The 24,010-nt window shown below is 45.0% G+C and overlaps 1 protein-coding gene across 1 annotated transcript in view; it reads right to left on the bottom strand.

Annotated features, from left to right (window-relative positions):
- LAMA1 (laminin subunit alpha 1) overlaps positions 1-19,665 on the bottom strand; it is a 376,319-nt gene extending 356,654 nt beyond the window's left edge. Inside the window, exon 1 of the mRNA XM_063923508.1 lies at positions 19,400-19,665. Within this exon, the coding sequence (XP_063779578.1) occupies positions 19,400-19,460 (61 nt within the window). The 5' untranslated portion in view covers positions 19,461-19,665. The remainder of the gene's footprint in view (positions 1-19,399) is intronic.
- Positions 19,666-24,010: the final 4,345 nt, after the last annotated feature.

Here is a 24,010-nt window from a genome sequence, read left to right as displayed (position 1 = left end):
TAACAGCATGATAACAGCGGAGCCTCTGAAAAGATGGCTCACAACAATAATAACCCGATTTTTGTAACAATAACTATGTACAAGTATTGCAGACAATCCGCACTTGGGATGGGCGCCCAGCATCCACTACGGACTACGAGAAATAGAATTATCGGTAAGTAAATTCTTATTTTCTCTGACGTCCTAAGTGGATGCTGGGGACTCCGTCAGGACCATGGGGATTATACCAAAGCTCCCAAACGGGCGGGAGAGTGCGGATGACTCTGCAGCACCGAATGAGAGAACTCCAGGTCCTCCTCAGTCAGGGTGTGCCCCTGACCAAGTAGCTGCTCGGCAAAGTTGTAAAGCCGAGACCCCTCGGGCAGCCACCCAAGATGAGCCCACCTTCCTTGTGGAATGGGCATTTACATATTTTGGCTGTGGCAGGCCTGCCACAGCATGTGCAAGCTGAATTGTACTACACATCCAACTAGCAATCGTCTGCTTAGAAGCAAGAGCACCCAGTTTATTGGGTGCATACAGGATAACAGCAAGTCAGTTTTTCTGACTCCAGCCGTCCTGGAAACCTATATTTTCAGGGCCCTGACAACATCTAGCAACTTGGAGTCCTCCAAGTCCCTAGTAGCCGCAGGTACCACAATAAGCTGGCTCAGGTGAAACACTGACACCACCTTAGGGAGAAACTGGGGACGAGTCCGCAGCTCTGCCCTGTCCGAATGGACAATCAGATATGGGCTTTTGTGAGACAAAGCCGCCAATTCTGACACTCGCCTGGCCGAGGCCAGGGCCAACAGCATGGTCACTTTCCATGTGAGACATTTCAAATCCACAGATTTGAGCGGTTTAAACCAATGTGATTTGAGGAATCCCAGAACTACGTTGAGATCCCACAGTGCCACTGGAGGCACAAAAGGGGGTTGTATATGCAGTACTCCCTTGACAAACTTCTGGACTTCAGGAACTGAAGCCAATTCTTTCTGGAAGAAAATCGACAGGGCCGAAATTTGAACCTTAATGGACCCCAATTTGAGGCCCATAGACACTCCTGTTTGCAGGAAATGCAGGAATCGACCAAGTTGAAATTTCTTCGTGGGGCCTTCCTGGCCTCACACCACGCAACATATTTTCGCCACATGTGGTGATAATGTTGTGCGGTCACCTCCTTCCTGGCTTTGACCAGGGTAGGAATGACCTCTTCCGGAATGCCTTTTTCCCTTAGGATCCGGCGTTCAACCGCCATGCCGTCAAACGCAGCCGCGGTAAGTCTTGGAACAGACATGGTACTTGCTGAAGCAAGTCCCTTCTTAGCGGCAGGGGCCATGAGTCCTCTGTGAGCATCTCTTGAAGTTCCAGGTACCAAGTCCTTCTTGGCCAATCCGGAGCCACGAGTATAGTTCTTACTCCTCTACGTCTTATAATTCTCAGTACCTTGGGTATGAGAAGCAGAGGAGGGAACACATACACTGACTGGTACACCCACGGTGTTACCAGAGCGTCCACAGCTATTGCCTGAGGGTCTCTTGACCTGGCGCAATACCTGTCCAGTTTTTTGTTCAGGCGGGACGCCATCATGTCCACCTTTGGTCTTTCCCAATGGTTCACAATCATGTGGAAGACTTCCCGATGAAATCCCCACTCTCCCGGGCGTCGGAATGAACACTGCTGACAGTGCTATCACCTGATTTTCCGCCCAGCGAAGAATCCTTGCAGTTTCTGCTATTGCCCTTCTGCTTCTTGTGCCGCCCTGTCTGTTTACGTGGGCGACTGCCGTGATGTTGTCCCACTGGATCAATACCGGCTGACCTTGAAGCAGAGGTCTTGCTAAGCTTAGAGCATTGTAACTTGCCCTTAGCTCCAGTATATTTATGTGGAGAGAATTCTCCAGACTTGATCACACTCCCTGGAAATTTTTTCCCTGTGTGACTGCTCCCCAGCCTCTCAGGCTGGCATCCCTGGTCACCAGGACCCTTCCTGAATGCCGAATCTGCGGCCCATTAGTAGATGAGTACTTTGCAGCCACCGCAGAAGAAACACCCTTGTCCTTGGAGACAGGGTTATCCGCTGATGCATCTGAAGATGCGATCCGGACCATTTTTCCAGCAGATCCCACTGAAAAGTTCTTGCGTGAAAACTGCCGAATGGAATCGCTTCGTAAGAAGCCACCATTTTTCCCAGGACCCTTGTGCAATGATGCACTGACACTTTTCCTGGTTTTAGGAGGTTCCTGACTAGCTCGGATAACTCCCTGGCTTTCTTCTCCGGGAGAAACACCCTTTTCTGGACTGTGTCCAGAATCATCCCTAGGAACAGCCGATGTGTCGTCGGAAACAACTGCGGTTTTGGAATATTTAGAATCCACCCGTGCTGTCGTAGAACTACTCGAGATAGTGCTACTCCGACCTCCAACTGTTCTCTGGACCTTGCTCTTATTCTTTGAAGAAGAATCATCATTTCGGCTATTACCTTGGTAAAGACCCGGGGTGCCGTGGACAATCCAAACGGCAGCGTCTGAAACTGATAGTGACAGTTCTGTACCACGAACCTGAGGTACCCTTGGTGAGAAGGGCAAATTGGGACATGGAGGTAAGTATCCCTGATGTCCCGGGACACCCTATAGTCCCCTTCTTCCTGGTTCGCTATCATTGCTCTGAGTGACTCCATCTTGATTTGAACCTTTGTAAGTGTTCAAATATTTCAGATTTAGAATAGGTCTCACCGAGCCTTCTGGCTTCAGTAACACAACATAGTGTGGAATAATACCCCTTTCCTTGTTGTAGGAGGGGTACTTTGATTATCACCTGCTGGGAATACAGCTTGTGAATTGTTTCCAATACTGCCTCCCTGTCGGAGGGAGACGTTGGTAAAGCAGACTTCAGGAACCTGCGAGGGGGAAACGTCTCGACTTTCCAATCTGTACCCCTGGGATCCTACTTGTAGGATCCAGGGGTCCTGTACGGCCCCAGCGTCATGCTGAGAAACTTGGTAGAAGCGGTGGAGGCTTCTGTTCCTGGGAATGGGCTGCCTGCTGCAGTCTTCTTCCCTTTCCTCTATCCATGGGCAGATATGACTCTTATGGGGACGAAAGGACTGAGGCTGAAAAGACGGTGTCTTTTTCTGCAGAGATGTGACTTAGGGTAAAAACGGTGGATTTTCCAGCAGTTGCCGTGGCCACCAGGTCCGATGGACCGACCCCAAATAACTCCTCCCCTTTATACGGCAATACTTCTTTGTGCCGTTTGGAATCTGCATCACCTGACCACTGTCGTGTCCATAAACATCTTCTGGCAGATATGGACATCGCACTTACTCTTGATGCCAGAGTGCAAATATCCCTCTGTGCATCTCGTATATATAGAAATGCATCTTTAAATGCTCTATAGTCAATAAAATACTGTCCCTGTCAAGGGTATCAATATTTTTAGTCAGGGAATCCGACCAAGCCACCCCAGCTCTGCACATCCAGGCTGAGGCGATCGCTGGTCGCAGTATAACACCAGTATGTGTGTATATACTTCTTAGGATATTTTCCAGCCTCCTATCAGTTGGCTCCTTGAGGACGGCCCTATCTGGAGACGGTACCGCCACTTGTTTTGATAAGCGTGTGAGCGCCTTATCCACCCTAAGGGGTGTTTCCCAACGCGCCCTAACTTCTGGCGGGAAAGGGTATACCGCCAATAATTTTCTATCGGGGGAAACCCACGCATCATCACACACTTCATTTAATTTATCTGATTCAGGAAAAACTACAGGTAGTTTTTTCACACCCCACATAATACCCTTTTTTGTGGTACTTGTAGTATCAGAAATATGTAACACCTCCTTCATTGCCCTTAACAAGTAACGTGTGGCCCTAAAGGAAAATACGTTTGTTTCTTCACCGTCGACACTGAAATCAGTGTCCGTGTCTGTGTCTGTGTCGACCGACTGAGGTAAATGGGCGTTTTAAAGCCCCTGACGGTGTTTGAGACGCCTGGACAGGTACTATTTTGTTTGCCGGCCGTCTCTGTTGACATTATCACGTAATTCCTTGAATAAGCCATCCATTCCGGTGTCGACTCCCTAGAGAGTGACATCACCATTACAGGCAATTGCTCCGCCTCCTCACCAACATCGTCCTCATACATGTCGACACACACGTACCGACACACAGCACACACACAGGGAATGCTCTGATAGAGGACAGGACCCCACTAGCCCTTTGGGGAAACAGAGGGAGAGTTTGCCAGCACACACCAAAAACGCTATAATTATACAGGGACAACCTTTATATAAGTGTTTTTCCCTTATAGCATTTTAATATATATAGTCATATCGCCAAATAAGTGCCCCCCCTCTCTGTTTTAACCCTGTTTCTGTAGTGCAGTGCAGGGGAGAGCCTGGGAGCCTTCCCACCAGCATTTCTGTGAGGGAAAATGGCGCTGTGTGCTGAGGAGAATAGGCCCGCCCCCTTTTCGGCGGGCTTCTTCTCCCGTTTTTCTGAGACCTGGCAGGGGTTAAATACATCCATATAGCCCCCAGGGGCTATATGTGATGTATTTTTAGCCAGAATAAGGTACTATCATTGCTGCCCAGGGCGCCCCCCCCAGCGCCCTGCACCCTCAGTGACCGCTGCTATGAAGTGTGCTGACAACAATGGCGCACAGCTGCAGTGCTGTGCGCTACCTTATGAAGACTGAAAAGTCTTCTGCCGCCGGTTTCTGGACCTCTTCACTTTTCGGCATCTGCAAGGGGGTCGGCGGCGCGGCTCCGGGACGAACCCCAGGGTGAGACCTGTGTTCCGACTCCCTCTGGAGCTAATGGTGTCCAGTAGCCTAAGAAGCCAATCCATCCTGCACACAGGTGAGTTCACTTCTCTCCCCTAAGTCCCTCGATGCAGTGAGCCTGTTGCCAGCAGGACTCACTGAAAATAAAAAACCTAACAAAACTTTTACTCTAAGCAGCTCTTTAGGAGAGCCACCTAGATTGCACCCTTCTCGGCCGGGCACAAAAATCTAACTGAGGCTTGGAGGAGGGTCATAGGGGGAGGAGCCAGTGCACACCACCTGATCCTAAAGCTTTTACTTTTGTGCCCTATCTCCTGCGGAGCCGCTAATCCCCATGGTCCTGACGGAGTCCCCAGCATCCACTTAGGACGTCAGAGAAATATATATATATATATTAAAAAAAAAAAAAGAACCTGGGGGCTACCAAACGTGTACAGCCCATCTAGCTGCTGTCCGTGCTGCACATGGCAATTACTCTGGCTATTAGCTGGTGGTCATAATAATGTGACTCGGCCGTGTACTAGTTAGTAAAATACAGAGTTTAAATGAGGGAACTGAAAAGATTTAATACGACGAGAAAGTAAAACACACCGGGATAGGGGGCTCACCTCATACAGTAAAAGTAACTTGCTTTGTTTCAACAGATGAACCTTCTCAAATTCTAGAATTCATCTTAGTGTAAAGTAAAAAGGATATTAAACTTTACCGCATGACATGTATGTCATAGAATTCCTCTCTGGCTTAATATTTTCATTTTACAGAAGGGAGGTACAGTACATTATTCCTAAATTATATACTGTATAATTACATGTGCTGACCGAGATTCTATGTACAGTACATATGATGTAAATTCTCTACAATGCGAGAACAGTACTAATTGCGTATATACAGTACATTCACGTGCTGAGAATACATCTGTGCACCCGGACTGTCTGTACACTTGGTTCCATAGCCATCATCTATATCAGTGTGCACCTGCCCTACACTAGGTGCAAAAGATACGTCTGAAAACATGCATAATTATGTCTTTGCATAAACCGCGGAATTTCAGCAACATGACCTCATTAACTTACCTTACAGGTAATCACCCCACTACCACCCAGTTAGGCTTACACAGACATCACTGTAGATGAGACTGAAATGTGTAATAGATAGCATCACCCTTAGTTGTGTACGCACAACATGCGTAGTGTGTAAATACGCAATATACTGTATGTACGTAATATACAGTACATGCGCCAAACCAATTGGAGCTCAACTCTGTATGAGCCCCATAATATTTATAGGCAAAGGCCAGTCCTACATTGGAATACACAGAAAACACCACATTACAGAGCTGTTCTCCCTCATTAACGTGTAAACAATTGATCTGTCGCTAATAGTGTCACAGTCTGGCTGCAGGAATGCCTAAAGAAGAGCAACTGTTTAGTTACGGTAAACAATGAGGAGGGACAGGAACAAAGCTGCTTGCCAAGTGTGAAAGCAAACAGCAACATGCAGTCAACAAATGCAGGGGTTCTATCAGTCTACTTTCACTAACTATCCAGCAATTCATATAAAAGACAATGGTGACTAGGCATTGTACTGATGGGCAAACACAGTTGTCACTTTCACAACTACAGTCGGGAACACACCCTGGGAACAGCTAGAAGAGGAAACTGAATGAATAGTGATTTGTTAAAATTGATGATTTTCAAAGCTGGGTTTAAATTGGTGATTTGACAAATCGCTGATCATTAAATTTCCTTAATAGTATATTTCATTAATAAACACCCCAAACCAATTGGATGTTAGGAGTCGCTCTTGCCCATGTACATTCATGTTTGAAAGATTAATCGGATATTATCAGTTAATTACTCAGACGTTAACTTGTGCCCCCAGATTTCACTAATTTATTATGTAGTGGAGTGGAAAGACACCACTAGGCCCTCATGTCATGATAGCGATCTCCAGACAGCTGGAATGATGTTTGGCTTTGAAACATCATCTAGTCAGGAATAGATTATACAGACAAAGGCCTGTCTAACTCTGAAGGCCACAAACAAAATCTGTATTAGTTCAAAGGTACATTTAGCGTGTAACCAGAAGCATGTTAATTAGGGGTTGTAAGAATAGAAGAGATAACAATAAAATAAAAAAATTCTAGGGATTTCCGCACTCACAATGTCTAAAGTAACTTCACACACTCATATCATGGGAAGGAATGCACAAGAATTGAGTTAATAAGCCGCCGACCACTGATTAAAACAACTCTGGCTTCTGGGCAGTGCTCATGATATGGACTGCCAATCCACATGCCTTTTCAGCCACTGAAACATCATTACATAACAGCGATCCCCTTGCCCCAAATAGACAATATATCATTACAGGGCAGACGCAGGGAAGATGCCCTCTGTGCTGTACATGTGAGGCATGATGTCACGAGGGGGCAGGACTACTGGGACCAGGAACAAGTGCAGCGTCTGGAGCATCTTAAGGATGCTCTAATTGGCCCTGAGATAGCTTTCCACTGGGATCAGGGAGAAGCTGAGTGCCTTGAGCATCCTAAAATACAGTGCTGCCTTCTAGACCCTGGGAGGCTGCGCCACTAGCCCATCCCTAGTTACTTTGACTCTGTATCATTACTTAACTGCAAGCATCACACTAAAACTAGTTTGCAATAAACAGCAAGAACATCTAGCTAGGTTAATTGGTAAAAACAGTAGCATGATCAACCTGCGTTCACTTTACCACTTGTCAGTGAAATGCTTGAGCAACTTTGTTTATGCGATGAAGAACTAGGCCCTTTTTGTGTGCCAATGGCCCCAGACTATCTCCCCAAACACTCACATTATAAACCACAGTGCGAGTAATAATAGGCTTTGTAAGGCTAATAATAGCAGTACTTATTCCCTCTTGTGAAGCCCCGGGAACTTTTTCATGCAAGTTCTCCATGGCATAGGCCAGTGAGACTGAAATGTTTTGATGAAAATATCAACTAATTAACACATACTCTCAATTGCTGCAAATATACAGATTTGCAATTGTTTGAGTAAGCACTAACAACTGTGTTTTTGATTACTTTGGCATACAGCTGGTATCCTGGATTGCATGGGAAAAAAGAGCACATGCTCATTTTTTTCTACCAAGGTAAATTTACCTGCCTACTTATTAAAAACAAGAGTGGCCAAAAAACAATTGCCATCATACTACTCATTCTCAATTCCTAACCACTCACTGGACCCATTAACCAATTGTCAGGCGTGGTTGCATCAAGGCTATCTCCCGAAGACACTCTTCACATCTGCTGCTTCCCTTTTCTTCTGGGGCCACAGTCATTACTGCAATCAGTGTTGAGGATTGGATCAGTGATGTGTGGTGAGGTAAATGGCTGGGAAGACACTGGCTAGTATCGGAGCCAGATTTACACACACATATATGAACCCAGGGTTCATGTGGGCATTATTTAAAGCTGCAGCAGTTTATACTACTTGAAATCTGGTGAGTTTTCATCAGAGATGTGTGGACAAGTTAGACAGGGAAGGCAGAGCCTCATCTGTCATAGACCGGTATACTCCAGAGTTTTGACTATAAAAATTATTAGAATAATACAAAAAAGATACAGTATGTCTGTTTGTGTGTGTTTCCTTCAGATGGTTTCCTTCAGATACACTGACTTACAAGCATATACTACAGTAGATCACATAGGCACTGATGTGTGTTTGGGTGCCTTATGTAGGGAATTAGATTGCAAGTTCTCCAGGACAGGGACTGATATGCCTAAATACAGATTTGTACAGCACTTCTAGAAATGTTTGCACTTTATAAATATAGGCTCATATTAAATATTATTTTACTATTTAAGCAAGATAATTTTATTATTCTTGATATAATAGTAATAACAATTTCATGCTGCAAAGACTACAACAATATTAGAATTCCAATAGTACAAAACAAAGATACAGCCCTTATGAAATAGAGACCCTTCACCGGTCTCAGGAGAAAATAGATAATAATCATTTTTCACAAGATGGCGCAAACAAAGCTAAAAAAAAATAAGAATTTACTTACCGATAATTCTATTTCTCGGAGTCCGTAGTGGATGCTGGGGTTCCTGAAAGGACCATGGGGAATAGCGGCTCCGCAGGAGACAGGGCACAAAAAGTAAAGCTTTTCCAGATCAGGTGGTGTGCACTGGCTCCTCCCCCTATGACCCTCCTCCAGACTCCAGTTAGGTACTGTGCCCGGACGAGCGTACACAATAAGGGAGGATTTTGAATCCCGGGTAAGACTCATACCAGCCACACCAATCACACCGTACAACTTGTGATCTAAACCCAGTTAACAGTATGATAACAAAGGGAGCCTCTGAAAGACGGCTTCCTACAACAATAACCCGATTTTTGTAACAATAACTATGTACAAGTATTGCAGAATAATCCGCACTTGGGATGGGCGCCCAGCATCCACTACGGACTCCGAGAAATAGAATTATCGGTAAGTAAATTCTTATTTTCTCTATCGTCCTAGTGGATGCTGGGGTTCCTGAAAGGACCATGGGGATTATACCAAAGCTCCCAAACGGGCGGGAGAGTGCGGATGACTCTGCAGCACCGAATGAGAGAACTCCAGGTCCTCTTTTGCCAGGGTATCAAATTTGTAAAATTTTACAAACGTGTTCTCCCCCGACCACGTAGCTGCTCGGCAGAGTTGTAATGCCGAGACCCCTCGGGCAGCCGCCCAAGATGAGCCCACCTTCCTTGTGGAATGGGCATTTACATATTTTTTGCTGTGGCAAGCCTGCCACAGAATGTGCAAGCTGAATTGTACTACAAATCCAACGAGCAATAGTCTGCTTAGAAGCAGGAGCACCCAGCTTGTTGGGTGCATACAGGATAAACAGCAAGTCAGATTTCCTGACTCCAGCCGACCTGGAAACTATATTTTCAGGGTCCTGACAACATCCAGCAACTTGGAGTCCTCCAAGTCCCTAGTAGCCGCAGGCACCACAATAAGCTGGTTCAGGTGAAACGCTGACACCACCTTAGGGAGAAACTGGGGACGAGTCCACAGCTTTGCTCTGTCCGAATGGACAATCAGATATGGCTTTGTGAGATAAAGCCGCCAATTCTGACACTCGCCTGGCCGAGGCCAGGACCAACAGCATGGTCACTTTCCATGTGAGATATATCAAATCCACAGATTTGAGTTGTTTAAAACAATGTGATTTTAGGAATCCCAAACTACGTTGAGATCGCCCAGTGCCACTGGAGACATCAAAAAGGGGTTGTATATGCAGTACTCCCTTAACAACTTCTGGACTTCAGGAACTGAAGCCAATTTCTTTCTGGAAGAAAATCGACCGGTCGAAATTTGAACCTTAATGGACCCCAATTTGAGACCCATATACACTCCTGCTTGCAGGAAATGTAGGAATTAACCTAGTTGAAATTCTTCCGTGGAGCCTTCCTGGCCTCACACCATGGAACATATTTTCACCTAAGCGGTGATAATGTTGTGCGGTCACCTCCTTCCTGGCTCTGACCAGGGTAGGGATGACCTCTTCCGGAATGCCTTTTTCCCTTAGGATCCGGCGTTCACCCGCCCTGGCGTCAACGCAGCTGCGGTAAGTCATGGAACAGACATGATTCTTGCTGAATCAAGATCCTTTCTAGTATCTCTTGAAGTTCCGGGTACCAAGTTCTTCTTGGCCCAAACCGGAACCCCGAGTATAGTTCTTACTCCTCTCCTTCCTATCATTCTCCATACACTGGGTATGAAAGGCCGAGGAGGGAACACATACACCGACTGGTACACCCACGGTGTTACCAGAGCGTCCCAGCTATTGCCTGAGGGTCTCTAGACCTGGCGCTTCATGTGGGACGCCATCATAACCACCTTTGGTCTTTCCCAACGGTTTACAAACATGTGGAAACTTCCAGATGAAGTTCCCACTTTTCCGGGTGGAATTCATTTATGCTGAGGAAATCTTCCTAGTTGTCCACTCCCGGAATGAACACTGCTGACAGTGTTATCACATGATCTTTCGCCCAGCGAAGAATCCTTGCTGTCATTGCCCTCCTGCTTCTTGTGCCGCCCCGTCTGTTTACGTGGGCGACTGCCATGATGATGTCCTACTGGATCAGCACCGGTTGACTTTGAAGCAGAGGTCTTCCTAGGCTCAGAGCATCGTAAATTGCCCTTAGCTCCAGTATATTCATGTGGAGAGAAATCTCCAGACTTAACCACACTTCCTTGGAAATTTCTTCCTTGTGTGACTGTTCCCCAGCCTCTCAGGCTGGCATCCGTGGTCACCAGAACACAGTCCTGAATGCTGAATGTGCTGCCCTCTAGAAGATGAGCACTCTGCAGCCCCCACAGAAGAGACACCCTTGTCCTTGGAGACAGGGTTATCCGCTGATGCATCTGAAAATGCGATCCGGACCATTCGTCCAGCAAATCCCCCTGAAAAATTTTTGCGTGAGATCTGCCGAATGGAATCGCTTCGTAAGAAGCCACCATTTTTCCCAGGACTCCTGTGCATTGATGCACTGATACTTGGCCTGGATTTAGGAGGTTTCTGACTAGGTCGGATAACTCCCTGGCTTTCCCCTCCAGGAGAAATACCTCTTTCTGGACTATGCCCAGAATCATTCCTAGGAACAGCAGACGTATCATCGGAAAACAGCTGTGATTTTTGGAATATTTAGAATCCACTCGTGCTGTCGTAGAACTACTTTAGATAGATCATTTCCGACCTCCAACTGTTCTCTGGAAACTTGTCCCTTTCAGGATATCGTCCAAGTAAGGGATAATTTAGATGCCTTTCTTCTTTTAAGAATCATCTTTTCGGCCATTACCTTGGTAAAGGCCCGGGGTGCCGTGGATAATTCAACGGCAGCGTCTGAAACTGATATTGACAGTTCTGTATCACGAACCAGAGGTACCCTTGTTGAGAAGGGCAAATTTGGACATGGAGGTAATCCTTGATGTCCAGGGACACCATATAGTCCCCTTTTTTCCGGTTCTCTATCACTGCTCTGAGTGACTCCATCTTGATTTGAACCTTTTTATGTAAGTGTTCAAAGATTTCAGATTTAGACTATGTCTCACCAAGCCGTCTGGCTTCAGTACCACAATATAGTGTGGAGGACTAATACCCTTTTCCTTGTTGTAGGAGGGGTACTTTGATTATCACCTGCTGGAAATACAGCTTGTGAATTTTTTCCCAATACTGCCTCCTTGTCGGAGGGAGCCGTTGGTAAAGCAGGCTTCAGGAACCTGCGAGGAAAAAATGTCTCGACTCTCCAATCTGTACCCCTGGGATAAAACTTGTATGATCTAGGGGTCAACTTGCGAGTGATCCCACTGCGCGCTGAGACTCTTGAGACTACCCCCCCACTGGTGGAGGGCTTCTTTTCCTGGGAAGGGGCTGCCTGCTGCAGTCTACTTCCCTTTCCTCTATGTCTGGGCAGATATGACTGGCCTTTTGCCCGCTTGCCCACATGGGAACGGAAGGATTGAGGCTGAAAAGACAGTGTCTTTTTCTGCTGAGATGTAACTTGGGGTAAAAAGGTTGGATTTCCCAGCTGTGGCCGTGGCCCCCAGGTCCGACGGACCGACCCCAAATAACTCCTTCCCTTTATACGGCAATACTTCCATGTGCCGTATGGGATCTGTATCACCTGACCACTGTCGTGTCCATGACATCTTCTGGGAGATATGGACAACGCACTTATCTTTATGCCAGAGTGCAAATATCCCTCTGTGCATCTCGCATACATATATATAGAATGCATCCTATTAAATGCTCTATATCAATAAAATATTTTTAGTCAGGGAATTCGACCAAGCCAACCCAGCACTGCATCTCCAGGCTGATGGCGATCGCTGGTCGCAGTATAACCACCGTCTGTGTGTATATACTTTTTAGGATATTTTTCCAGCTGCCTATCAGCTGGCTCCTTGAGGGCGGCCGTATTTGGAGACGGTAACGCCACTTGATAAGTGTGTGAGCGCCTTATCCACCCTAATGGGTGCTTCCCAACGCGCCCTAACTTCTGGCGGGAAAAGGTATAACGCCAATATTTGCTATCGGGGTAAACCCACGCATCATCACACACTTCATTTTATTTTATCTGATTCAGGAAAAACTACAGGTAGTTTTTTCACTTCCACATAATACCCTTTTCTGTGGTACTTGTAGTATCAGAAATATGTAACAGCTCCTTCATTGCCCTTAACGTGTGGCCCTGATGAGGAATACGTTTGTTTATTCACCGTCGACACTGGATTCAGTGTCCGTGTCTGTGTCTGTGTCGACCGACTGAGGTAAATGGGCGTTTTTTATAAAAAAACCCTGACGGTGTTTCTGAGACGCCTGGACCGTTACTAATTGTTTGTCGGTCGTCTCATGTCGTCAACCGACCTTGCAGCGTGTTGACATTCTCACGTAATTCCCTAAATAAGCCATCCATTCCGGTGTCGACTCCCTAGAGAGTGACATCACCATTACAGGCAATTTCTCCGCCTTCTCCAGCATCGTCCTCATACATGTCGACACACACGTACCGACACACAGCACACACACCTGGAATGCTCTGACAGAGGACAGGACCCCACTAGCCCTTTGGAGAGACAGAGGGAGAGTTTGCCAGCACACACCAAAAAACGCTATAATTACATAGGGACAACCTTATATAAGTGTTTCTCCCTAATAGCATCTTTATATATATATTTATATCGGCAATTTGTGCCCCCCCTCTCTGTTTAAACCCTGTTTCTGTAGTGCAGTGCAGGGGAGAGCCTGGGAGCCTTCTCTCCAGCCTTTCTGTGAGAGAAAAAATGGCGCTGTGTGCTGAGGAGATAGGCCCCGCCCCTTTTACGGCGGGCTCGTCTCCCGCTCTTTAGTGAAGTTTGGCAGGGGTTAAATATCTCCATATAGCCTCTGGGGGCTATATGTGAGGTATTTTTAGCCAGTATATAGGTTTACATTTGCCTCCCAGGGCGCCCCCCCCCAGCGCCCTGCACCCTCAGTGACAGCGTGTGAAGTGTGCTGAGAGGAAAATGGCGCACAGCTGCAGTGCTGTGCGCTACCTTTAGAAGACTGTCAGAGTCTTCAGCCGCCGATTCTGGACCTCTTCTAACTTCAGCATCTGCAAGGGGGCCGGCGGCGCGGCTCCGGTGACCATCCAGGCTGTACCTGTGATCGTCCCTCTGGAGCTAATGTCCAGTAGCCAAGAAGCCAATCCATCCTGCACGCAGGTGAGTTCACTTCTTCTCCCCTCAGTCCCTCGTTGCAGTGATCCTGTTGCCAGCAGGACTCACTGTAAAATAAAAAACCTAAGCTAAACTTTCTCTAAGCAGCTCTTTAGGAGAGCCACCTAGATTGCACCCTTCTCGGCCGGGCACAAAAATCTAACTGGAGTCTGGAGGAGGGTCATAGGGGGAGGAGCCAGTGCACACCACCTGATCTGGAAAAGCTTTACTTTTTGTGCCCTGTCTCCTGCGGAGCCGCTATTCCCCATGGTCCTTTCAGGAACCCCAGCATCCACTAGGACGATAGAGAAATAATAATAATAATGTAATAATCTTACATCAAAGGTTCAATAGTCCCAATTTTTCATCTAAAAATTTTCATCTAAAAACTTTTAGGACTATTGAACCTTTGATGTAAGATTATTAGATTTATTTATTTTTTTTGCTTTGTTTGCGCCATCTTGTGAAAAATTATTATTATCTATGCTACAAAGACTGATATACTGCTTTTTACATTCTAGTATTCATCATACAATGTTGGTGTATACTGGGGATAGAATATACTGTAAGTTGGCAAAATAGCTCTTTTATTGTGTCCTGTGTGTGGCAACGACTTACAGTTAAATGACTATTTCAAAGAACATAGAACTTGAATTAAAATCTCTATATTAGCAAAATGGCCAATAGTTTTTTCCTGGCGACTTTTAAAATAAAATTGTAAACTGCATATTTAAGCAGTACATATAAAACATGCCAGGAGAAAGGTTACTGTGTAATTAAAGTGTCCAAGACAGTATAAATGTATAAATGTAGCCTCACATAATGAAGTGTGAAAGGTATTGTTTGCAAAGTCTGTATAAGAACTCAAGCAGACTAACTACTGAATGAAGTACCAGTTATTTAAATAGGTAGAATGCTCCATCCGGAGTCTGTTTCCGAGTTATGTAGAAGACAGGAGAAAAATGATTTAGTCCCATAAAAACTTGTAAAAAAATAATACAAGGTGTTGAACACTTCAGTGTTTTACTTGACAGCCAACCTAATAAACTGCTATGAGTGCTACTGGGCCATTATCGTGCGGCAATCTACCAGGAAGGATGAGCTTCTAAGGCCAGTGGGTTCACAGACACATTAACGAAAGGCACACACCACCAACATAAAATAGAGCCTGGGGCCACTCTTTTAAGCGTCATCTCCTATTGAGAACAAAGAACAGCTAATCCACAGCTGGTTTTCATTACATTTCATACTTTAATGCATTAGAGCTAAACTTTTGTTCATATTTGCACAGGGGATGGTGTTTATTTACTTATTAACAGTTTCTTATATAGCGCAGTATATTCCGTTCAATTAGAACAACAGTAATAGAACAAAACTGGGTAAAAACAGACAGACATAGAGGTAGGAAGGCCCTGCTCGCAAGCTTACAATCTATAGGGTTAGGGTTAGTTGACTAAATTTATTCCACTGATCTGTACACTGTGAAGATAATAAGTCTATTATACTATAGTGATTTGAATCTCGCCTAATAAAATCAGCATAGGCAGTTTGTTTTAGATTATCATGTATATCAATTAATCCTAAAGACACTCCACAGCGGGGGGAATTCATCTTAAACCTTGGAGACACTTACACACCAAGTTGCACATACTGTACACATCTGCAGTTGCAAAATGTGCATAGAATAAGGTGCAGACACCCAAACATTTTGAACAATGGCCTCAGTACAGAGAACTATATGACAGTTTAGAAATTATATTGATGGTAAAAACCATCTAAGTCACAGCTCAATATCATCATTGGATGTGTCCCACAACACGATTTGCGCAAGCGCACCTAAATTCCCATTTCAAGGCATAGATGTAGAAAGAGGACAGCACTGCAGAGGATTGCATCTGCATACCAGAAGAGTTGGGCATAATGAGGCCATTTCTCACTGTGGACTATGATTATGGAATGTGGTAAAGGGATATAGGGGAAATTTACTAAGATCGGAGGTTTTTTTTTTTTTTTTTAGAACTGGTGATGTTGCTCATAGCAAACAATCAGATTCTACTTAACATTTATCTAGCTGCTTCTAAAAGATAATAGGTAGAATCTGATTGATTGCTATGGGCAACATCACCAGTTCTAAAAAAAAAAACTCCCTTCTTAGTAAATGTACCCCATAAAGTGCATATATAGGATGTTCAGGAACACATGGACATTTGAATGTCACTAACAATTTGTTGTCAGCTCTGTGCTTGCAAAGATCAGGTCTCCAACTACATATATAACAGGATTTCACACCTTCCAGATGCATTTCTGCAGAGAAGAACATTGCTTGCTGCAATTTGCACAATTTAAAACAGATCTTCAGTCACAGAAAAGTGCCACATGTATAAAAGACAGTCCAGATGTACTCTCCCATGATTGATTGAAGCTATAAACAGATCAGAACCAAGTGTTAAGGAAAAAAACATAAACAAGTTAACTGTTAAGGAGGGGTGGTTCTAAACCTCGAGTTGGGAAATTTTGCGATGTGCGGCTTCACATAACATATAGTTATGGGCAGGGTCGGCGACAGGGGTGGGTGTCAAAGGGGACACCTGTACCGGGCCCCAAGGATTACAGGTGCCCCAAGGATAAGACACTTAGTGCCCGGAAGGGATGTGAGCCGTCTTGTACCGGGCCCCAAGATTTCTGTTGCCGGCCCTGGTTATGGGATTCAAACTTCACTAATTGTATGCTCACCCCTCTGGGCTGCAAGCAAAGACAAGCACTCATTCCTGCCTGGATAACGTGCATAATGATGAATAGAACTTTGCAGCCAATTGAAAGTCACACTATATGGGATGTTTATACTTTTGCCCCATGCTCCTATTAAAGGCCTTTTTTCGCCTGTACACACACCTGGGCTCACTGCTAGGTTGTAGCACTGCACATTCTGTGCAGATCAGCATAAGGCTGGGCATACGTTGACAGATAAAATGTCAGTCTGGCAAGCTGACACCCTATCAGATACCGTGGCCAAACATTGTGATAGTTACCTATTGTCATAGTATATGGCAGCGATATATGCTTTCTTACATTAGGGAGGAGAAATTTCCCCATTCCCCCGCTGTGAATGAACAGGGAAAATGACTGGCATTTGGCAGCAGCAGTATATACAATGCCAGATGCGGCCGATCAATGATCAGATCAGTTAGGCATGTTGGAAGATTTTTCATTCCCGACCCTCCGATTATCAGTCATACCCCTTTCAGACTGACAAATATTTCCCGGATTATTGCACATGAACGCGCATCAACCAGGGAATTTGCACAGTGTGAAAGGGTACTGAAAAAATATCCCTGGTCGAGCGTCATGGCATTCCATCCCAAGTCTCGACCAGGGTTGAATCCGGAATCGACCCGGGATGCAGTGTAGTGTGAATGGGCCCTACCCAGTATTCAGTACACGGGACTGTTAAAAGGCCTCTCAATTGAGCTTTCTTGGGCTCAGAAAAGATGATGTCATCATCCAGAGCCCGGGAAAGCGGAGGAGAAGCCCTGGAAGCAGAGAAGACAGGCAATATGTCTACGTGGACTGATCAGGAGATCAGAGAGCTGCTCAGCATAAGGGGGGAGGAGGAAATAAAGAGACAGATAACAGGCACAGTGAAGGATGCTATTATTTATAAAAACATTGCAAAGCTGCTTGAATCCAGAGGAATTATCTGTAAACAGAAAGTTGTTAATAAAATGAAGACTCTGAAAAAGCAGGTCCCACCCCTCCCTTTGCTTGCCTATTGTGACCTCATCTATGTAGGCCAGAAAAATGTCCATTTCTAATGACATCATACCCTCCAACATTTTACACATAAAAATCGGTACTAATTAGAAAAGGGGGCATGGCCACGGGTAAAGGAGGCATGGCCACGCCTCTTTTCATATACTTTCAATGGAAGTTGGAGAGCCAAAAATCAGTACAGACCATAAAAAAAGGTACTGTACCTATTAAAAAGGTACAGTTGGAGGGTATGTGGCATTCATATGCATTTGCAGGGATTTCCCGGAATCAGTGTAAACGGGGCTGTCCCGGGTCGATCCCAGGTCTAAGTGCAGTGTGAAAGGGGACATTCTCGGGTTGTGTCCCGGGATGCGTCCAGGAACACATTCCCAGGTGTGACCCGGCTCTGTCAGTCTGAAAGGGGTATCACAGCCATACTATGCAATTATCATCCTGATCCTCCAATAATCAGTGGATCGGGCAGAAAATTGAATCATGTAAGCCTGGCTTAAAGTTCCTGGCATCTGACAGACGATGCTAGGAACTATACAATGTGAAAAAAGGCACATTATTTCTGATACAAATGCCCACAAAGGTGATGTATTAACACTAATTGTCAGGAACTGGAACTCAACAGTCGGAATTCTGTACACAACAATTTAGTTTTGGGTCGGAAGAATGTTGAGCAGCACTTCTCCTATCAGAATGTGATGCCAATGGTTTTCGCCTGACTGTTGGACACGGGTGCAGCATGGACACTATCAGATACTCGGGACGAAGAGTCAGAAACTGGATTGTATGGCATCTGCTCAGCTTGAGTTGCACAGGAAAAGCAAAAATTAAATGATTCCGGTAACTATATTTAATAGAAACATTACAGAGCTTATCCTTCTGTTAGTGTGATAAAATGTGCCTTCCCCTAAAGTTTGTCTATAAACTGTACAGGGATTTGACAATGGCTCAGATGAGGTTGGACTTGTGTGTAACCTTTGCATAGTACCACATAGTAATAATCTGTGCATTGCAGCACTATTTCATAATGGTGCATATATCTATCCACCTGTAAACGTTTAAGCAGTCACATTACTTACTGCCTGTATGAATTCATTAGCACTCACACTGCATTACACATACCCATGGACTATAACATATGCAAGTGGAATGCTTCCTTCCTATACAACAAGCCACAGTGTAGCAATACTGGGAGTAACATCTGGACAAAGCCCCTCTCCCCCACACACAGAACGCGACAGGATGTGAAGATAAGATGCTCTGCAATACCCGGGGAGCTGGAATAGCAATGAGCTGCAGTGAGGAGCCCCGTGCAGATGATGACCCAGAGAAACTTTCTCACTCTGCTCAGCACTAATCAGGAGCCTCTGTACGGGATCAGCCGGGATCCTGAGTGCTTCCCCTCTGTACAGGCTTTACATTCACTGCATGCATTTCACCCACAAACCACAGCACCCCTTACTGTAAGTGAGATATTACCTAGCTATAACCCAAGCTCCCAGTCCTAATTATTCATTTCATTAAAGCTCTGATGGCAAAGGGTTAAACGTCACTGTCCTACTGTAGCAGCAAATAATGCAGCACATGTACAGTACATGGTAACTGGCAGCTAACTTCTATTACAGCAAGGCTCTCACCTCTAAGCTGGCACTGCACCCCAGCGCACAGCACCAACACCACCAACAGCCGGCATGGCATCTCCAACTGCTCCGATCTGATGTGGCAGTTTCTCGGATACAGGTACAGGTCAGGGTGCCCGTAATCTGCGCTCAGCTACAGTATGTATGTGATGGGGATCTCCTCCTTGTATATAGCCCCGGCAGGCAGCAGCAGCAGGACTGACTCCTAGTTATTCTCATTCAGAATCTTCACCCATCCAAAGTCCTCCAGCAAAAGCCGCTTGGGAAGAGGGGGGAAGAGGGCAGGGGGATAGACCACTGACTTACAGATGGGTGTATCCAGTAAACACACAGATATAGTATTACATTTGTGCTTTTACTCTTACTGTGTGAGCTGGAGTCTGTACTATAAAATGTATCTATGGAGAGGAAGGTCGGAGATGTGGTTTCAACAACGTGATTAAGAAGGAGTAAAGTGAAATAGAAATGTATAACCCCCCCATTAGAAAGTTGGTGTGGTCCACTAGTGTCTGGTATCTAGAGGAGAAGCAACTTTTTATTGAGGAATGCTGCTGGCGTATCAGGACGCATGAGGGGGGCGACGAGAATAAGTTAAAGATGTCTATAGTCTATAGTAAGGGGCTAGCTGATAGGTTTCTGAATAGGTATCTATTTATTGTGAAGAGCTAATCATTTATATGTTATTACATAAAACAAAAACTAGAATTTTCTAATATATGTTTACAAGTACGTTTGTAAATGAAATACATCAAAATGTTATTAAAAAAAAAAATGTAATGCTAACGTAAGGTATGTATTGGCCAGATTTATCAAGGCACAGAAGAGATCACTTCATATACAAGCGGGGGCACACAGCAGGCAGCACGTCGCCTATTATGCGACCGGTAACATACACCTGGCTCCAATTGCATCCAAAGAGACTATGCCAGGCAATGGGTTAATAAAGATAAAATTTAGCATATTGTACCAACAAAACATATTTTGTAAAAGCCAATGATTTACAACAAAATATTTCTTGTAGTCTGTGTAACAGCTATATCACTCGGGATGCGGTCAAGATCCCGCCGGATAGAATCCCAGCGGTCAAAATACCGACACAGGGATCCCGACCAGCACAATCCCGACATATTCTCCCTCTGTGTGTGTCCACGACACCCATAGAGGGAGAAAAAATTAGTGTGCCACGCGTAGCGAGGCACCATGCCCGCAGCGTGGCGAGCGCATCGAGCCCGCAAGGGGCTGCGTTGCGCTCGCCCCCCTATCGGGATTGTGCCAGTCAGGATCCCGGTGTCGGTATTCCGACCGCCGGGATCCCGTCTGGTGGGATTTCGTACTGATCCCTATCACTCATGGCTGTCAGTCACGCTCTGATATATGCATGCAATGAGTCCATAAAAAGCCACCCAGCTCAGTGTGAGTTTGTGACTGCTCTGGCTTCACTGTGGCTGGCAGTGACACACAAGGCAGTCCCAGTGGGAGGTGTTTCCTTCCTCTGGGACTGTCAGACTGTAGGAAGCCACTCGCTGCCTTTCGCGCAGCCAAATCCAGCTTCTATGGGCTGTAGTTGGTGCAGTCCATAGAAGCTGGGGGTTTGCGCATGCTCAGTCACACCGCGCCATCTGTGCATGCACCAGTCTTGGCACCAGCCAGATCTATTGTGCAGGTGCCAGGACTCATAGACTGGCTGCCTTTCTCGTGTCTGGGCATGGGGGTAGCAGCAGCCCCTCCTACCAAACGTAAGTAGGTGCCGCTGCTACTGGCAACATCATTGTGTATTTGCACCTGCCCTTAATCACCAGCAATAATACTTTTCTGTACTTTTCTGACTGGTGTACATGCATCTGAGTGCTGGTCTTTATTTTCAGTTGTGTACAGATCAGTTTTACTCAGCTTACTTTAAACAGGGGCGCAGAGAGGGAGGATGCTAATTGCTCAGGCTGGGGTTTCCCACGTCAGCCATGTAGGCGGAACACTGCCCCTTTGTCGCAGCATTCAGTATCTTACAACCATAGAATTTGATGGCAGATAAGAACCACTTGTCCCATCTAATCTGGCCCTTTTTTAACATACTGGTTGAGTATCCCTTATCCAAAATGCTTGGGACCAGAGGTATTTTGGATATAGAATTTTTCCGTATTTTGGAATAATTGCATACCATAATGAGATATCATGGTGATGGGAACTAAATCTAAGCACAGAATGCATTTATGTTACATATACACCTTATACACACAGCCTGAAGGTAATTTTAGCCAATATTTTTTGTAACTTTGTGCATTAAACAAAGTGTGTCTACATTCACACAATTCATTTATGTTTCATATACACCTTATACACACAGCCTGAAGGTCATTTAATACAATATGTTTAATAACTTTGTGCATTAAACAAAGTTTGTGTACATTGAGCCATCAAAAAACAAAGGTTTCACTATCTCACTCTCACTCAAAAAAGTCTGTATTTCGGAATATTCCGTATTTCGGAATATTTGGATATGGGATACTCAACCTGTAATAACTATAAACCCTATTTGATCTTTAGTTCCTTGTAAGGAAATCCATATGTCTAGCTCAAGCTTATTTATGAGTGGGCATAGTTACTCCATGCTTGGCTACACTGCCTCTCTTGCATTGGGGGCTGCCCTGATGCTATTAAAACTGGCAGAGTTCTGCTGTACAGTATATCAGCCTTAATATCTTTAGATAGAGGACCTGATTCTGATTTGCAAACAAAGCAAAAAAGCAAGCAAAACAATGTTGCACTGCAGGTGGGGCAGATATAACATGTGCAGAGAGATTTAGGGGGTCATTCAGATCTGATCGCTGCACAGCGGGCGATCATATTCAAACTGCGCATGCGTATGCACCGGCGTGACGGATGGCTGCAAAGGGGATTGCTGGTCAGCGACGGGTTTGTATGAAGGATCAATTCGCACGGGCGTTCGCAAGGAGATTGACAGGAAGAGGGCATTTGTGGGTGTCAACTGACCATTTTCAGGGAGTGTCAGGAAAAACGCAGGCGTGTCCAAGCGTTTGAAGGGAGGGTGTCTGACGTCAAATCCGGTCACGAACAGGCTGATGTGATCACAGCGGCTGAGTAAGTCCTGGGCTGCGCAGAGACTGCACAAAATCAGTTTGTGCAGCTCTGCTACACATGCGTTCGCACACTTGCACAGCGAAACTATACTCCCCCTGTAGGTGGCGACTATCTGAACGCAGGACAGCAATAATCGTTGCCTTGCGATCAGATCTGAATTACCCCCTAAGATTTGGGTGGGGTATGTTTAAACTGAAATCTAAATTGCAATGTAAAAATAAAGCTGTCTAACATTTGTTGTCTACATGCAAAAGCAGACAGTATTTACCCTGCAAAGAAAAAATATACATCTATATTTGCTCCCCTTGCATGGCTACATGGATTGTTCCAGACACAAAGTTACTTGCTTTTTTTTGCTTTACTTACAAATCTGAATCAAGCCCTAAGTCCCTCAAACCTTTGTACGCATACTGGAACAAAGTACAACAAAATCATTTTACATATTATGCTCAGGCAACAAACTAATGACTTGAAGACCAAAGGATCACTGTCCCTTTTTAAGGAAGTAAAAACTAGAGGGGTCCAGGGGGCAGCTGCCCTCCTGCCAGTGCCAGGCTTTTCCTGAGGATACTTCAGCCATTTCGACTTTACAAATGCTGAAAAGAGCAATATTGTCTATGATCTCCCTGTTAGCTGCAGAAATTCTCCTTTGAGCTGTTTCTTCTCCATGTTATCGCTTAGGCTGACAATTATGTTATCAGCCAATGAAGAAGTGCAATAATATCAAGGTCAGTGCCCTCTAACAGACATGCTAGTGTTTAATGAATCACTTCATTCATATAACAAAATGCCACTATAAATATTTAGGGAACTATGTAGACAGAAAGGCCTAAAATCCTGATGAATTTCAAAATCCTGTGTTAGTGAAGGCTGTAGACAATGCTTCCCCATACAAGGCATAACCTCCTGTTGTGTGCCCAGCATTTTATTTAAGAAATAAGATGTGCTGGAGCTCACTGAGGTTAGGCATACTTGAACAAGCTTATGTCGGATAAGATAAAAATGGGTTATCATAAGTGCAGGAGTAATTTTTTCCAATCGGGCAATAAGCCTAGTAAGGTGTTGGCGAGGGTGTTGCGTGTACAATGAGCTTCCATACATATACAGTCGGTAGTGGATGATACTGGGTGAAGTTCCCACTTGACCTCTGATATTGTGAAGGCTTTCCAGTCTTATTATTCTGCCCTATACAACTTGGCAGAGTTGTGGATCATTGGGTCGACAGTCACTAGGTCGATCACTTCTAGGTCAACACCTGAAAAAATGTCGACATGGACAGAAGGTCAATGTAAAAGAAAAGGTCGACATAGAAAAGGTCGACATGAGTTTTTAAAAAAACTTTTTTGGTGTTCCTCCGTAACATCAGCAGGAACCCCTCGCATCGCTCGCTTTGCTTTGGGCTACTATTCCCAATTGTAGTCCACGTGGATCATAAAGTATAAAAAAGTTTAAAAAATAAAAAAGTGGGAAAAAAAAAATTGTGTCGACCTTTTCATGTGTCGACCTTTGTCA

Source organism: Pseudophryne corroboree, chromosome 5 (genome assembly GCF_028390025.1).
Source record: "Pseudophryne corroboree isolate aPseCor3 chromosome 5, aPseCor3.hap2, whole genome shotgun sequence".
Lineage (NCBI taxonomy): Eukaryota > Metazoa > Chordata > Amphibia > Anura > Myobatrachidae > Pseudophryne > Pseudophryne corroboree.
Note: the sequence above shows the minus strand (reverse complement) of the source record. Positions and strands in the feature narration are given on the sequence as shown.